An 18,178-nucleotide genomic window follows, 5' to 3' on the forward strand; every position below is an offset into this window, starting at 1 on the left:
AGTTGCTGTATGTGGGACGCTGCCTCAGCATGGCTGGACAAGTGGTGCATCGGGGCGTGCTTGGGATCCGAACCCGGGCCGCCAGTAGTGGAGGGCGTGCACTTAACTGCTAAGCCATGGCGCCAGCCCCAAACTTTTGAAAGACAAAAACTGTCAGCCAAGAATACTATGTCCAGTGAAAATATCCTTCAATATGATGGGGAAATAAAAACTTTCCCAGATAAACAAAAGCTGAGGGAGTTCATTGCCACAAGACTCCCCCCCCTACAAGATTTGATCAAGAAAGCTCTCATACCTGAAAAAAAAGAAAGGGTTTACAAAGCCTTGAGCAAGCAGATAAATAGGAAGACAAAATCAGAAATTGCAACTCTCTATCAGAACAGATTAGCGAACAATTATAACTCTAAAGATAAAAGGAAAAGAAAACATCAAACATAAATATTATCACTTCATTTTAACCACAAATTTACAACACAGAATAAGTTGTGACAACAACAATGTAGAAGGGGAAGAGGAAAGGGAGGAAACCTGCTTAGACTAAGGGAACAAGAGGCTATCAGGGAATGGACTATCTCATCTACGAGATCTTTTATACAAACTGCACAGTAACCACTAAACAAAAAATCAGAACAAAGACACATGATAAATAAAGAGAAAACAGAGAAAACCATCATAGAGAGCCACCAAACTGAATTAGCAGTCCAAAATACATGGGACAAGAAACAAAGGAAATATATAACAACTGAAAAACAAGAGAGAAAATGGCAGCATTAAGCCCTCATATATCAATAATCACTCTAAATGTAAATGGATTGAATTCCCCAATCAAAAGACACAGAGTGGCTGGATGGATTAAAAAACAAGACCCAACAATTTGCTGCCTCCAGCAAACACATCTCAGCTCTAAACACAAACACAAGCTCAGAGTGAAGGGATGGAAGATGGTACTCCAAGCTAAAGGCAAATAAAAGGAAGCAGGTGTTGCCATACTTATACAAAGTAGACTTCAAGATAAAAAAGGTAATGAGAGACAAAGAGGGGCAGTATATAATGATAAAAGGGCCACTCCACCAAGAAGATATAACACTTATAAGTATATATGCACCCAACACAGGAGCACCAAATTACGTAAAGCAACTATTAACAGACCTAAAAGGAGATATTAACAACAGCACAATAATAGTAGGGGACCTTAACACCCCACTTACATCAATGGATAGATGATCCAGACAGAAAGTCAATAAGGAAATAGTGGACTTTAATGAAAAACTAAACCAGATGGACTTAATAGATATATAGAGAGCACTCCATCCAAAAAGAACAGATTACACATTCTTCTCAAGCGTGCATGGAACATTCTCAAGGATAGACCATATGTTGGGAAACAAGGCAAACCTCTATAAATTTAAGAAGATTGAAATCATAATAAGCATCTTTTCTGACCATAATGCTATGAAACTAGAAATTAACTACAAGAAAAAAGCTGGGAAAGTGACAAAAATGGGAGAATAAATAACATGCTACTGAACAACCAATGGATCATTGAAGAAATTAAAGGAGAAATCAAAGAATATCTGGTGACAAATGAAAATGAAAATACACCATACCAACTCATATGGGATGCAGCAAAAGTGGTCCTGAGAGGGAAACTCATAGCAATACAGACCCACCTTAACAAACAAGAAAGGGCCGGCTCCATGGCTTAGCGGTTAAATGCGCACGCTCCACTACTGGTGGCCGGGGTTTGGATTTTGGGCGTGCACTGACGCACCACTTCTCCAGCCATGCTGAGGCCGCATCCCACATACAGCAATGCGAAGGATGTGCAACTATGACATACAACTATCTATGGGGGCTTTGGGGGAAAAAAAGGAGGATTAGCAATAGATGTTAGCTCAGAGCCGGTCTGCCTCAGCAAAAAAAAAAAAAAAAAAAAAGAGGATTAGCATGGATGTTAGCTCAGGGCTGATCTTCCTCACAAAAAAAACCCCAAAAAACAAGAAAAATCCCAAATAAGCAATCTTAAACTACACCTAACAGAATTATAAAAGGAAGAACAAACAAAACCCGAAGTCAGCAGAAGGAGAGAAATAATAAAAATTAGAGCAGAAATAAATGAAATTAAAAAAACAGTAGAAAGGATCAATGAAACAAAAAGCTTGTTCTTTGAGAAGATAAACAGAATTGACAAACCCTTAGCCAGACTCACCAAGAAAAAAAGACAGAAGGCTCAAATAAATAAAATTAGAAATGAAAGAGGAGAAATCACAATGGATTGCACAGAAATACAAAGGATCATAAGAGAATACTATGAAAAAATATATTCCAACAAATTGGAAAATCTAGAAGAAATGGATAAATTCTTAGACTCATACAACCTCCCAAAACTGAATCAAGAAGAAATAGAGAACCTGAATAGATCAATCAAATGTTATTTGACAATAAGAGCACAAAGGAAGTAGGTGGGAACAAAGCTGTTTTGGAGTATGGTAATGACATCAGATGGTAACTCAAATCCACGAGAAGAAAGAGAGAGAATCAGAAATGCTGAATAAGAAGGTTAATATAACAAACTCTATAAATATATAATTGCTCCAATTTCTCCTCACAGATTCCTTCGAAGACATAAGATTATGTAAAGTATTGATTATAACAAGGTATTGGTAGTTTTATAATATATAGAGAGGTGATATGTATAACAATACTAACATAGAAAAGGGAGGAGACGTCTATAGCCCACTTCACCTAACAACAGAAGAATATACATTCTCATGGGCACATGAAGCATTCTCCAGGACAGGTCATATGCTAGGCCATTAAAACAAACCTCAATAAATCTAAGATGATTGATATCATACAGAGTATGTTCTCTGACCACAATGGAATGAAATTAGAAATCAGTAACAGAAGGAAATTTGGGAAATTTACAAATACGTGGAAGTTAAGTAACACATTCCTAAAGAACAAATGGGTCAAAGAATAAATCACACAGGAAATTAGAAAATACGTTGAGGTGAATGAAAATGAAGACAAACATACAAAAACTTATGGGATGCAGGAAAAGCAGTGCTTAGAGGAAAATTTATACCTGTAAAAGTCTATATTAAAAAAAGATCTCCAATCAATAACCTAACTTTTCAGCTGAAGAAATTAGAAACAGATGAACAAATTAAACCCAAAGCAAACAGAAGGAAGGAAACAATGTAGATTAGACTGGAAATAAATGAAATAGAGAGTAAAAAAAAAATCAATGAAACCAAAAATTCGCTGCTTGAAAAGATCAACAAAACTGACAAACCTTTAGCTAAACTGACCAACACAAAAAGAGAACACTCAAATGGCTAAAATCAGAAATGAAAGAAAGGACATCACTTTCAATCTTACAGAAATAAAAAGGATTATAAGAGAATACTATAACAATTCTACACCAACAAATTAGATAATCTAAGTGAAATGGACAAATTTATAGAAACACACAAACTACCAAAACTGACACAAGAAGAAATAGAAAATTTAAATGAACCTGTAACAAATAAAGAGATTGAATTATTAATTTAAAAACTACCCACAAAGGAAAACCCAAGACTAGAGGCTTCACTTGGGAATTCTACCAAATGTTTAAAGAATTATCATGAATCTTTCACAAATTCTTCCAAAAATAGAAAAGAAGGGAATACTTCCCAACTCATACTATGAGACCAAGTACTTGATACCAAAACCAGAGAAAGACGTCGTAAAAATGAAAACTACAGATCAACATCTCTTATGGATATACACAAAACTCCTCAACTAAATTACTAGCAAACCAAATCCAGCAACATAAACAAAGGATTATATACCATGACCAAGTGGGATTTATCCCAGGAATGCAAGGTTGGAATAATATAGGAACATCAACCAATGTAATACACCACATTAACAGAATAAAGAACATAAGTGACATGATCCTTTCAATTGATATAGGAAAAGCATTTGACAAAATCCAATACCTTTTCATGATAAAACATACATATCACCAAGAGTGGAAGGGAAATTCCTCAACATGATAAAGGGAATCTGTGAGGAGCTCACAGCTAATGCAGTTAATGGTAAAAGACTGTAGACTTTCAGCTGCCTGGCTGGTGGCGTGCTGTGATCGTATAGTGGTTAGTACTGGGCTGGCCCTGTGGCTTAGCGGTTAAGTGCGCACGCTCTGCTGCTGGCAGCCCGGGTTTGGATCCCGGGCACGCACCGACACACTGCTTCTCCGGCCATGCTGAGGCCGCGTCCCGCATGCAGCAACTAGAAGGATGTGCAGCTATGACATACAACTATCTACTGGGGCTTTGGGGAAAAAAATAAATAAAAAAAAAGAAGACTGTATACTTTCATCCTAGGAACAGGAACAAGACTTGTATTCAATAGTGTACCGGATATTCTAGTCAGAGAAAATAGTCAAGAAAAATAAATAAAAGGCATCAAGATGCGGAGAGAAGTAAAACTATCTATTTGCAGATGACATCTAGAATATAGAAAAGCTTGAGAAATCGCCTATGAAACTGTTAGGATTAATAAACAGTGCAGCAGTGTTGTAGGATATAAGACTAATATAGGAAATTTAATTGTATTTGTATACACTAGCAATGAAAAATCTGAAAAGGAAATTAAGAAAACAATTCCATTTACAATCACACCAAAAAGAACAAAATACCGGGGGCCTGCCCAGTGGTGTAGCAGTTAAGTTCGTGCGTTCTGCTTCGGCGGCCCGGGGTTTGCTGGTTTGGATCTTGGATGCGGACCTACTCACTGCTCATTTAGCCAAACTGAGGTGGCATCCCACACAGAAGAACTAGAAGGACCTACAACTAGGATATACAACTATGTACTCGGGCTTTGGGGAGAAAAAAGAAAAAGAAGAGGATTGGCAACAGATGTTAGCTCGGGGCCAATCTTCCTAAAAAAAAAAAAGAACAAAATACTTGGGAATAAACTATTTAAAGGAGTGTAAGACTTGTATGCTTGAAACAAACATTGTTCATTGAAAGTAAAGAAATCTAAAATGGAAAGACAACCCATGATAATGGATCAGAAAACTCCTTTATAGTCATACTTACTCCCCCTGCCCCAACCATTCCCAACCCCTGGCAACCACTTACCTGTTTTCTTTCTCTATAATTTTGTTATCTTAAGGATGTTGTATGAATGGGATCATACAGTATGTAATCTCTTAAGATTGGCTGTTTTCACTCAGCATAATGCCCTTGAGATATTTCCAAGCCATGTGTATCAATAGATCATTCCTTTTTATCCTGCCTGCCTATTTATCTATAGTGCTTTTTTGATGTACCTCTTTGTATAGATTTTTTAGTGGTTGCTCTAAAAAGTCATACATACGTAACTTACACACAGTCTACTAGTGTCAACATTTTACTATTTTGTGATAGTGTTACAGGTCCCTGAAGTTCTCATCATTTTTTTCAGTCTACTCCTCTGTGTTCAGTTTGGGTTGTTTTTATTCATCTCTCCTGGGATTTCCGCATCTGGCTGGTGGAAATAGGCATTATTCTTGGCCCTGTGTGAGTGCCAGGCACTGTTCCCCCCCATTCTTTCAGGAGGTTCTTCCCTGGCCTGGAGCAGTTTCCTCACATGCATGTGCTTATCGTACTCAGCTGAATGCTTGAGGGAAACCCTGCAGAGACCTTGGGAGTCCTCTCTCCGTGCAGCCTTCTCCTTTCCAGTACCAGTCCTGCCAAGTCCAGCTGCCTGGGTCTCCCCGGACTCAGCTCCATCTCTCTAACTAAGAGCTCTGCTCAACTCCGCCTGCATTCCTCTGGGCGAAGGCCTGGACACGCTCTCGAAGCACTAAACCTGGGCAGTCCTAGGGTTCCCTTGTTCCTTTTCTGTCTCTGATGGATCACTGTCTCTTGTTGCCTGATGTTCAGTATCTTGAAAGCAATTGCTTCATATATTTTCTTTCGTTCTGGCTGTTTCATCTTGGCTGGGTACAGATGTCTCAGTAATTATTTTTTGTTTTAGAAATAGAGTTAGTTTTCATAAAGATAGACCATTATGTTAATATGTGATAATTTTCTTATTTATTTTTAAATTAATTAATTTTCAAAAAGTGTTTCATTTTAATTTCCAATATGGTAAATATTGATAGATATAGCCTACATAAATAAAAGCTCTTTGGTATCCTCAATACTTTTTAAGAGTGAGTGTAAAACATAGACCAAAAAATTTGAGAACCACATCCACAGATGAGTTTATTTGATCCCCACAAATCCTGTTGAGGTGGTACTGTTGTTATCCACGCTGTTTACAGATGAGGAGACTGAGCCCAGAGCAGTGGAGCAGTTGTCCAAGACCATACAGTCAGTAAGTGCCAGACAGTGTTGGAACCCGCGTCGCCTGACTCCATGGTCGGTGCTCTTCAAATCACCACGCCACACTGCTTTAATAGCATGGGTGTTTCGACTTGTTACAACATTTCTAAGCTTTGCAGAGTAACTATTAGATGCAGGCCCAGCCCCTGTTCTCCCAGGTGTCTGCACCCACTTCTTGCCCAGCAGAATCCTTGGGCTCCAAGTGTCTTCGTATTGCCGACTTTGGGGTGTCCCCAGGGGAAGAGACATATGGCTGATCTCTGCTACGCCCTCACATGTGGACTGCACGCTAATGGGCTGGATCCTAACTGACAGACGTGCAGGGGGAGATGCAGCTTCTCTGGGGGGCACCTGCACATGCACATTTAATGGAACAACATTAGTGCTGGTCCAAGGTACTGTGCCTTGGGGATCCCCACACCTGCCTCTCCTGGGGCAAATCTCAGACTAGTGTATACCTATAAAAGTCTGCAATATGTAAGATGAGTTTGAGCATCAATTGCCTTTTCAAACAGATTCCATTTTTAAAAGAATAGTTTCCATCAAGATTTCTTCAAATTATAGATTCCTTAGGTGTAAATAAACTTTTTAAAAATTTATACAAATTGAGTGCAGAAGAAGATGTGTTGAGTAGAATGATATTTGCGATGCTTTGAGCACTGGGAGTGTGATATGCCGTCTACATTTAGGCAGCTCATCATATGAGTATATGACTTACCAAGAATGTTTAAAACAACGTTCATTTAACAAATATTTACTGAGCAGCTTCTCTGAATAGAGTCCTGTTCTGGTCCAGGGGGTAGAGCCGTGAACAAGGCTGGAGTCTGTTCTTGGTGAGTTTACATTCTGGTGTATCGCATATTTGTAACACGAAGGCTGGCTGTTTTAAACAGCATGGCAGTACAGCGTAACAGCTCTGGTTCCAACAAACAGCTGAGTGCCTGCTGTATATCTAGCCAGCCCTCCGTTGAGTGCCATGCTGCCGAAAAGTAAACATTTCCAACCTTGAGGAGTGTAAAATTTGATTGAAAAACAAAAACCAGTTATCCTCATAAAAGTTGGATATACAAACCGTGTACGTAGTACACACGAGTGCTGCCCCTACCCTTCACAGAGCACAAGTCCAGGGGGATCCTGGGGCAGTGATGGTGTATGCTGGGGCAGCCCTGGTAAGTACCATCCAGCGTGGACATCTGCCAGGAAGAGACAGAACAGGAATGGCACACACACAAGATCAAATCGTGTACAAATAACTGCACAGATAAGGCTGGAAGCAAAGTGTGGTCAGCCTCCATCTTTGGTGTGAAACTTAAGGCAATTTCTCTTCTTTCTACTTCTGAGCATTTCCCAATACAATGAAATTTTTATAGCAGAAGATTATAAAATAATTGATTTAAAACAATATAAATAATCTTGAGATTTTCCTCCTTTCAGAGGAAACAATAACTGTTAGTAACTGTTTTTGGGTCATTCAAGGAGTTGTGGGTTTCTTGTCTCCGTGCCCTTGTGGGGCTCAGTGTAAACGTCAGGCGTCCTGGGGGCTCACGAACTCAGGAGTTTAGTAAATGTTCAGTTTAGGGGCTGCCAGATGGAGGCCACCCTGGCGGCTACCCCTTTGCTGGCTCCTCTGAATTCGGAGGGCAGCTGTCACTCCTTGTGTTCGCAGTCCTGGCTCCCGGGCCTGCAGGGGAATGGGCTTTCAGTGGCCTGCCCGGCAGGCACCTCCCCAGGGAGGCCAGCCTTTCCTTCCTCGGCTTCCTCCATCCCCCCCGACCGTGGGGCGCTCCGCCCTCCAGCTCCAGCCAAGCTGCCTGTCCAGGGAGAGGTGAGACTGCAACGCCTGGTTATCCCGTGGCGGCTGGACACTCCCAGCTGCTGCCCAGTCCTCCAAGTGGCCGTGCCAAGCGAGCTGGGCAGCTGCTATTTCCCCCAGAGAAGTTGCTGGCAGCGCTCAGGGAAGGAAGCAGCAGAAGGAGGTGACGTGGCGACTCAGCCCCCGAGGTAGAGACACTGTGCGGTGCCCTAGTGGTGCCTTTTGCTCTGGAGATGCATGTGGGGCCCGGACCCTGGTTCCCCTGCCATCCTTTTATGCCCTTTAAGTGGTCATGCTAATGTTGCAAATGTTGCTAATGTTGGGGTCAGCGAGTAGCCCCAGGGTGGCCTGCCCTCCTGGATTAGCATCACACACCCTTAGTCAGGTGGCATGAAGACGGTGGGAACCCAGCTCACCCTGGCCAGATGTTGGGCCTTCAGCTGGTGAGGCCAAGGCTGGACAGGTTGGGGCTGGGGGCCGGGGAGGGCAGCTGATCTTTATTCTGGACAGAGGTTGGAGATGCTCCGATGGGAAGGTTGGTGGGTTGGTTGTCCTAATGGGAAAGAGGAAGCGAAATGAATGAACCTCAGCACATGGAAGAAAGGTGTTTAGAAGCAGTGAGAGGCCAGGGACCCTGCAGGTGAAGCACTCTTGGTCACTCTGCACATTGGTTTCTTGTTGGATGACCAAGGCCATCAGGCTTCGAGGTGCAAAAATGTGGCATTCCTGAATGCCTGGTAGGGGGCTCTTCCTTGTTCCAAACCCGTGAGTGGAGTCATGCCTGTCCCAGAGCTAAGGTAAGAGTGGAAGGGCATTTTCCTCCGCAACACCGCAGGCCAGGTGGGCTTTGGAAAGGACATAGAACTGGAGTTGTGAAGCTCCTTGGCCCAGCTCTACACCTGAGTAAACCAGACTCACAAGAAGGGTTCTATGTTCTCCACCGGCTAAAAATCTCTGGGTCTCTTGTCATTTGTTCCAGAAGTGTTAAAAGAATTAGTGGATTATGATTTTGCCAGCTTCTTTCCCTGAGCTCTGTGTGGTCCAGGAAAAAGTAAGGTCATTTTGTGCTAGTCAGATGGTGTGGATAAGAGCAGAGCACTGTTCTGAGGGCATGCTCACATTTTAAAGTAGAAAAATTTATTTGTCAAAACAGCAAATGTTCTGATATCTGTGGGTGTACAGAGGTGGGTATGCTGCCCACCATTCGTTTCTCGGCCTGGAAAACCCAGGCCGAGGACAGGCTCCAGCCACAAAGGTCCAGCTTCTCTTCCAGTGGTCCAGGTGCTTCCTTGCCCCTCCCCAGGCATTCTCATAGGCCACTTCTGGAAGAAACTTCAGAGCTGAAGGAGCTAGCTAAGTTGTTATGTGCTACCGCTCAACAGCGGCTCCATGTCTGACCACCCCCGATGCCCAAGAGGGAGATGCCTAAACCAGATGTGGGGGGAGATTCTTTGGGCAGAAGGGCCATCAGGGTGCCCTCATCACACGTGACACAGTGTGACACTGGTCCTGCATGTTGGGAAGGCACCCTGGCTCCTGCTGGGGCTTGGGCCATGGCAGCAGACCCTGCAAAGACTTTTCCATCCCTTGTGGTACATGGGGGCAGGGCTGTTGCTCTAGATATCAGAGGAGGCCACTGAGGCCCTCTGAGCCCCCAGGTTCTCTCTGTTCTCCTGCTACTGATGAGGCCATGCTGGTCAAAGGAAGCCCAGCCCCTCCCTTGGCCCCCACGAGCTACCCCCCACAGGACCCCCCAGCACTGGGCTGGCTCAAGCAGTCTGTCAGATGGAGGGGGGAGGTGAAAGGGTGGTGTGGGGCAACTAGGAAACCCCCTGTGAAGGGGGTGCTCACAGCTGCCCTGAGCCCCAGAGGGTAGCGGGGTCTGCACCTGGGGAGACCCCACACCTCCCATTCTTTTCTAGGACAGCTCCCCTGTCACCCTGTGGAAACCTGGTTCACAGCTGACTTTGTGGCCCAGCCTTGATCTCTGACATCTCAGAGCCCCATCTGTCCTTCCCTGAATCACATTAAGTGGGTGATTCAATTCTCATTCTCCGAGTGTCATCAGCGTCTCCCTCCCGGTCAAAGCCCAGCCTCTTCACTGCACGCTCCCCCCCACTCCCTGCCAGCTCTGCCCACTTCTCTGGTTCTCTTAGAGCAAGAGTTCTCAAAGCAGTTACAGTGTTCCCTGTCGCCTCATTCTTCCCTCTAGAGTGCTGTGTGCCCCACTTCAGGGAGCACCGTCTGTGTGGACCACAGTGAGGGGTGCTCTTGAGAGTGGGGCAGTGCAGGGCCCTGCCTCACGCGTCCAGCTGGATAGGGTCCCTCACTCCCATGGGCCTGCACTTGACACCAAACTCAGGTCCCTCCCTGTCCTTCTGCACTTGTAGGAGCTACACATAGGGAGCAGTTGCGCCTTCTGGGCTCCTGTAACACCTCGCTTCTCTCCTCCTCGCCCCCTGGCTGCCCTCCCTGGCTGCTCTCCCGGACCTCTCACCCTTGGAGGGCTCCTGGCTCTGCATAGACACCCTTATAAGCCTCTTGGTTGAAATTCCATTGTCACCACACCTCCCACGTCTGTGCCAGAGACTGGACTTCTCTTCTGAGCTCCTGGGTCACAATGCCCACTCCCCACCAGCCATCTCCCCTGGGATGTGCAAAAGGCTCCTCAGCTGTCACACCCCCTCGCCTGGTCTGCGCCCGCTGTTCCACTGCAAGCTAACATGCAAGAAAGCAAGAAAACCTGGTCATCTGGATTCTGACCCCAATCACACCCACACCCACCACAAATACCCCAGTCCAGGTAAAAGAATTTTACCATGAATACTCAGGTACCCACCACCTGGATTCTCCCACTAATATTGTACTCTACTCATTTTACCACCTATCTGCTCATCTATCTATCCCTTTACCAGTCCATCACCCATCTTGATTTTTAAAATGTATTTCAAAGTAAGTTACAGACATCAGTGCCTTTCTACGTAAATACCTCAGCATGCACATCATTAACTAGGGTTTAATATTTGTTTACAGCTCTTTTTTTCTTTTGAGGTAAAATTTACATACAATGAAACGCACAAATCTTAACTGTATATTTCATGAGTTTTGAAAAATGCATTCACTTGTGTGACCTAAACCCCTAGTAAGAAACAGAACATTACCATCTCCCCCAGAAGTTCCCCCATGCCCATTCCCAGCCAATCCCTGCCCCCACCCCTACCGGAGGGAGCTGCCATCCTGAACCTTCTCACCAGAGACTAGTTTCTTGTTCTAGAGCCTGACACAAATGGGGCAGTCGCTCTTTTGGGTACAGCTTCTTTCACTTGGAGTCGTGTTTGGGAGATCCATGCATGCTGGTGTCAGAGTGTGTGTCTGTACTTGCTGAGGCTCCCCACCTTCCTAAGGGGGAATCCGACCTCCACCACAGCCCTGGGACTCCAGCCGCAGCCCCTCCCTTCTTTCCCTCTTCTCCAGACACACTGCCTTCTTCCTGACCCTGGAGCTCCTGAGCAAATTCCCACCTCGGGGCCCCTGCACTGCTGTTCCTTCTGCCGGCTGTTTTCCTCATTCAGGGTTTTAGCTCAAACGTCACTCCTCACAAGCCTTCCTTGCCCCTCCACTCTAAAGCAGCCCCCACATTGTCCTTCTCTGCGCGGCTCTTGACCCTGTCTAAAGTCATGTTTATGTATGTGTTTACTTCTTTACTGTCCATCCTCCACTCCAGCTAAACTCGCGGAGGCCATGCTCCACGTCCTCTTGTCACTGCTGCACCTCCTGTGCCCGTGAAACATACTCTTGAACGAATGGGTGGTGAGCGAGTGAACGTACATGACCACCGCTGGGCAATGGCAAATCTGACCTCTGGCTGCACCATAGGAGGCAGGCCCATGGCTCCTTGGAGCCTCCATACCTCCGGTGGGTCCGAGCGATGCCCAGAGCCGCCACCCAGCTCTTGCTGAGTTTGCCCATGGCCTGGGGTTGAGGCAGGCTGGGTGGATGGGTGAGCAGCAGAGGGCTCTGGTTTGGCCACAGGCAGATCCTCACCTGCTCAGCAACCAGACAAAGGGAGGCTTTCAGGCTGGCACGGGGCCCCTTGAGGGAGGAAGCAGGGCCTTTTGGTGTTATGCCTTCTACTTTTCATCCTCTTTGGTTCCCACAGGACCCCAATATTCAATTAATCATCCAGTGGGGCAGCCGATTGCTAGTGCATAGCCCCCAGCACACCTGTTCCTGTGCGTCGGCAACTGGGGAAAGCATTTCTCTTTAAACAAGCAGGTGAACCAAGAAATCATCCATGCTTTATGCTTAATCAGCCATCACATTAAAGCTAAACAGAATCAGCCAAGACACAATTGCAAAAAGAACCAACAACTGCAAGCCGCACTAGTTTCAAGATACCAGCTACTTAGGAACAGGTGCCTTTTCCAAGCTTATTTCTGCAGATGTAACCCCGCATGTTATGATCAACTCATGTTTCTGAATGCCATTGTTAGTTTATTTTATTTCTGGGTTCCTACTTTGCATTGTCAACTCTAGATAGTCTTTATCTGTTGCCAAGACTGGAAGTAACATGATGTTCAGTCCGGTTAACATATCGGGCTGCTCAGCCCCGGCGCCACTGTGTCATATTTGGGCTGCTTCCAGTTAGGAGCTGCACTCCGCCGCCCAGCTAGACATGCCTGCCTTCAGGCAGAGCGAGGCTTTTTTGTTCATGCGTTGGTTTATTCGTGAGTAATTTTCTCAGAATAGGTTCCCTGAGCGGTCCTGTGTCGCCGGCCACTTTCGGCGTCTCCTCACCAGCTTGTCGACAGCCTCACGTGGAAAGGAACCGCAGCTCTCCTCCGCAACTTCTGGTCTGCTTTTGCATCACAAAGCACCTTTTGCTGAGGGGGTTGCTCACACACTGGGATGACATGATTTTCGGCGGGGGCGCGGGTGGTACTGGCCTGGCATCTAAGCTTGCAGAGTGAGGCTCACGACTCAAGGGTTCGCCCCTCGACCTTGGCCTCCCTGGAGGCGGGACTGCGTGGACTGGGAGTCCCCAGTGCCCGGGGAAGGAGTGCAGAAACATCTGCTGAGAAATAAAAGCGCGAAGGTGACCCCGTGCCCTGCCTGGACTGCACTGGGAACTCGGGGCTAGGAGGCCTGCGGGAACGTGGTCTCAGCGTCGCCCCTCCAGCCCCCATGGCCCCGTCCTCGCAGTGCTGGCGTTCCCGGGCGCCCGGGACAGCGGAGGGCGAGCGCCGGGCGGGGCGTCCCGGCGGGGCTAGGGGGCTCGTCCGCGTTTATTATAACTTCACTCCCTTTAAAAGGAAAAGTATGCCCGGAATCCGGGGAGGTGGCGAGCGAAGCCGGGCGGGGAGGACGTGACCCGCAGGCCAAGCTCGGGTGTCCCCAGAGCCGGGGCGCGCGGGCGGCGGGGCCCATCTCCTCCCTCTGCCGTGGACCCCACCCTTGCTCCCCCCCCCACTCGCGGGCCGGGCAGACCCCCCTGCCCTCGACTGCTGTCCCCCCTCACCTCGCGGGCTGGGCTGGCGGCGGGCGGAGCCGCTCTTGGCCTTTTTTGGGCGTCTCCCTGCTCCGCGCCCCCAGACCTGCTGGCGGGCGCCCGGCGGGCTCCGCGGCGGCAGGGAGTCCGGAGGCGACCCCGGTTCAGCGCGCGGCCACCATGACGGGAAGGTAACAGCCCCCACCCACGCCCCTGGCGGAGGAGCCTGTCTGCGCCGGACGGCGGCACCGACCCCCGCCCGCGCCCCGCGCGCCCCGCCTCTGCCCTGGCTCCTCTGGCCTGGCCCCTCGGCCCCGGCTGGCTCCGGGGGTGGCAGCGCCTAGCGGGACAGGCGTACCCCTGCCCCCCGCCGGCGTCGGGCAGTGGCAGGTGAAGCTCCTGCCCACCCCACCGCCCACCTCCCCAAGATGGGGACGATTACCCCCTTACTAACGGAAAACCAGGGCTCAGCGGGGCCAGGGGACGTGATGGCCAGAGGACGTGCCCAAGGTCACACACCAACTAAAGGGCAAAGAGTTAAAATCCGGAGTGTCGGCTTCTGCCGGCTTCCCTGACCCCAGCTGTGTGATCCTGGGGAGGCCTCACCTCTGGAGCCTTCTGTTTCTGTAAGCCAGGAACGAGAACAGTGTTAAAAATGGTCCAGGGTCTGTGTGGGGTCTGGGCAGAACTGCGCCCAAGCACAGGCTGCACAGGGGTGGGGTGTTGGCAGACAACTCCCCCAGGCCTGGCCCGGCCTCCTCTCTCAGGCCCCTTGTTGCCATTTCACAGATGAGGTAACTGAGGCCACAGATGCTGAGTGACTCATGAGGCTGGTCACATGTCCACGAGTGTCTGGCCAGTGTTGGCCTCTGCTATCCTTTCTGGAACATAGCTGGGTACAAGTGCATGACTCATGGCTGGGTAGGAGGGGCTGGTCTCTGAGGCCCGGGGGCCCTTCCAGCCAAGCCCTGGCAGGATGCTGTCCTTCCCCACCCCTTGACTTGGCACTTGTGGGCCCAGCAGACCCTGTGGCTTTGCTGGGAAAAGGGGCTTGGAGAGGCAGCACCCAGGAATGGGGAGCAGCCGCAGAGGACAGGGTGGTGGCCCAGACCTGGGTGATATGTGGGGTGGTCACCCAGCCCGCAGGGACACACTGCCTCTGATTGCTATTAGAGCTGTGGCTGGGAGTCTCAGGGCAGCCCCAGGAACCCAAATAGCAGATATCCTGTTGCCTAGCAAGTCCTGTGCTTCAGAGACAGTTTGCTCCCACTCAGTCCTCGACCCGGCCTGAGTCTGCGGACAAAACCAGCTCCCAGCGCTCCCCGCTCCTAGTGTGCTGGGAGGTCCCTGCCCTCCCATTCCCTGTGGGGCTCCCCTGCCAGCTGCCTTTTTCCGGGAAAAGAAGGGAGAGTGAAACTGGAACAGAATCAGAAGCACCACAGATGGTGCTGAGTGGGGTTGGGTGTGTGGGAGGCGGTCATTCAGGCTCAGCAAAGACCACAATCAGGCAGAGCCACACGCTGCCAGCCGCTTCTGCCCTGATTCCCTGCAGGGAGCGAGGTGATCAGAGTCCTAGAGGCTCCTTCGTTCCCTCTGCAGGGGTCCTATCACCCCTGGGTCTTTGGACCCTCCATGGGGGTGGAGGCCATTAAGTTGGCCGACAGCCCAGCAAGAGAAGCTGGGAAGGCAGGTGGGTGGTGGGAGCAGGGCCGGCCTGCCCTGGCTGCTGCAGGGGTCCAGCGGGCGCACCAAGCCTGAGAAATGCTGGTCACCAAATGACACAGGGACCAGAGTGAGCCTGGAAAAACAGTGAGTTGGGTTTTTCCTTATAAAAGTAATACTAGTCATCTTAGAGAGTTAGGAAAAACCCAGACACATAAAAGATAACAGAAACATAAAAAGGAAGAAAGCACGCTGGGTTCCACTCCTCAGCGATGCCTTGGGAATGTTTGGTGGCGTGCTGCTTCTCTTGCAGTGTGTGTTCCTGCTCATTTGTCCCCGCAGCTGTGAGCACAGGGTTACACCGGCCTTTGCAGTTTGCCCCCACACGCAGGGCCAGTGCCAGGGCTGGCTTGCCTCCCCTCCACACGCAGCCATGGGGGCCAGGCCAGTGGAGGAATGGACATCTGTCCCAACCTTTGGGGTGGGTGGGATTTTTCCTGTCCCAGAAGCTGTGGAGTTTCATTTTCACTGTTTCATGCCACCATGCCCTCTCACGTCCTCTGCCCCCACGAGACGCCAGGGCAGTCCTCACACCTGGATCCTGGTTCTCCCACACCTCCCAGTGCTGCCTAGTTGATCTTTGGAAACAGCCCCCTCATCGTACAGCTCACGCACCTTCTGGGGCTCTCTCTGCCAGCAACGTGAAGTCCCAGCTCTCCACAGGACCGGAGCAGGCAAGACAGAGGGGGCGGTGGGGAGCCCCGCCGGGCCCTGGAGTGACGTGCACGGCCGTGCACTTTGGAAATACACGTCTGGGTGCTGTGTAGAGAAGGGCTGCAGAGGAAGAGATGGGAAAGGAGACTGGTCAGGAGGCAAGCAACAAGGGAGGCCGCTCCTCGGCAGCCATGGGGATGGAGAAGAGGAGATGGACTCGGGGGATCTGGGAGGTGGAAGTGGCAGGACTTGACGGAGAGGGTGGAACCCAGGAGGATGCCCAGTGTGTGGTGGCAGATACGGGAGTGGATGCAGAGCTAGTTTGGGCCATGGGAGCATTTGAAGAGCAGTGGCAGGTCTAAGGGGAAACCCTGGGAGGCAGTTGGCTGTGAGAGTCTGAAGCCCAGGAGAGGGCTGAGCTGGGGTGGGGGGAAATGAGGCCTCCAGCCTGGGTGTGGTTGCTTAGGGAGGGGGTGTGCTGTGGGAGGAGAAGTTCAACCCAGCAGTCCAGTGACCTTGGACCTTAAGAACACCTGAATCTTTGTCCCGCTGAAGGGACCTTTGGCATCACCAGTGTTCTACAGGGAGGATGTTAAGGCCCAGGCAGGTTACATCTCTGCCCAGGGCCCCAGCCTGACAGTGGCACTCCTCCAAATGGATCCTGGGATGTGATGCTCACAGCAGTGTGAGCTCAGTGGCTTGGCCTAATGTAGAGCGAAGGCCCACCCACCATGTGACCGTAATCCACTGAGGCCACCATGTGCCAGATTGCAAACTGGGCCCCACACTCGGTACAGTGCAGAGTGGGGCTGCTAGTCCTGTCCTCACATCCACCAACCTCCCCCTCCACCCCCCCAGACCACGGTGCTCTCAACTGTTCTCCCCCATCCTCAGGAGTTTGTCCAGTGGCCCCTTCAGCAGAGGAGCCTGCCGAGGTGTAGCCGCAGTGGCAGCCAGAGCCCTCAGGACGGCACGTGGGGCTGTACTGGAGTCAGGGGCTTAAGCAAAGTGTGAAGCAGGTGACCAGTGACGCACAGCTGAGCCCTGAGCCCCAGACTGGGCCAGGCTGGGCACTGCCCATGGCCCCTCAACTCCTCCTTTTTCCTCTGCTCCCCCTACTCAACCCCCCTACTCTGAACGAGCGGAGTGCAGAGTGTACAGGGGATAGCACACCTGCCCGATTCCATGCCGTAATTTCCCCACACTTTGGCTCAGTTCAAGCTACGTGACGTTAACCGGTTTGCAAAATTCCTGAAAATTTAACAATCAGCCCTCGTGAGCTGGTACAAGCCGGCCCAGGCACCCCACTGTGGAGAGGGACCGGGCTGGCCACGCACAGCAGCTGTCCTGCCTCTCTGGTGGTGTTGCTTCTCTCTGCTCCCGTCTATCACGTGTGGATTCCATACTCACACCTTCCTTAGGTCTTCATCTCCAGGTTGGGGGAGGGGCAGAGGGAGGTGCCTTAACTGTCCCCTTGTTTTGTTTATTCAGATCTTTTGAATTTCTGATGATGAACATTTACTTGAGATGACCTAATAAGATGAATATCTTCATGAGATACTTCCATGGGATGACTATATCTCACTAAGATGAGATCACTGAATATGTGTATGTATGTATGTAAAACCAAACACGTGTCCACAGTGATGCTTGGGTTTTAAAGTAAGAAAATAAGATCATTCAAAATCAAATTTCCTGTAGGGTAAGAAGGTTGGAATATGTCATTCATCTGAGACATACCAGGGGACCTGGCCGGGGTGTCTTCAGCATCTCAGGGAGGTCCAGTCTCACAGCGAAGCCGGCTCTGGTGGAGAGGCTGTCTGCGGTGGTGCCGCCGGCTGCCCCAGGCATGGCACTCGCCCCACAGCCACAGGCAGGCAGCCCCGCCTCACAACTTGCTGGCAGCTGCCCTGGCCTTTATCTGTGCCTCTATTAAGCTATGTAGTTGCAATCTTCAGTATGTGTATGTTTTTAAAATATTTGAGATATAATTCACATACCATATAATTCACTACCTTAGAGTGTACAATTCAGTGGTTTTTAGCACGTTCACTAGGCTGTGCAACCATCACCACTAATTCCAGACCACTGTCATCACCTCCAAAAGAAACTGCATACCCATTTACAGTCCATCCC

At 49.2% G+C, this 18,178-nt stretch overlaps 1 protein-coding gene across 1 annotated transcript in view; it reads left to right on the top strand.

Annotated features, from left to right (window-relative positions):
- The first annotated feature begins 13,632 nt into the window (after positions 1-13,632).
- Positions 13,633-18,178, top strand: part of LIMS2 (LIM zinc finger domain containing 2) — a 35,662-nt gene continuing 31,116 nt past the window's right edge. The window contains exon 1 of the mRNA XM_058548750.1: positions 13,633-13,857. Coding sequence (XP_058404733.1) covers positions 13,847-13,857 — 11 coding nt within the window. The 5' untranslated portion in view covers positions 13,633-13,846. The remainder of the gene's footprint in view (positions 13,858-18,178) is intronic.

The sequence above is a fragment of the Diceros bicornis genome, chromosome 10 (assembly GCF_020826845.1).
Source record: "Diceros bicornis minor isolate mBicDic1 chromosome 10, mDicBic1.mat.cur, whole genome shotgun sequence".
In the NCBI taxonomy this organism is placed as follows: Eukaryota; Metazoa; Chordata; class Mammalia; order Perissodactyla; family Rhinocerotidae; genus Diceros; species Diceros bicornis.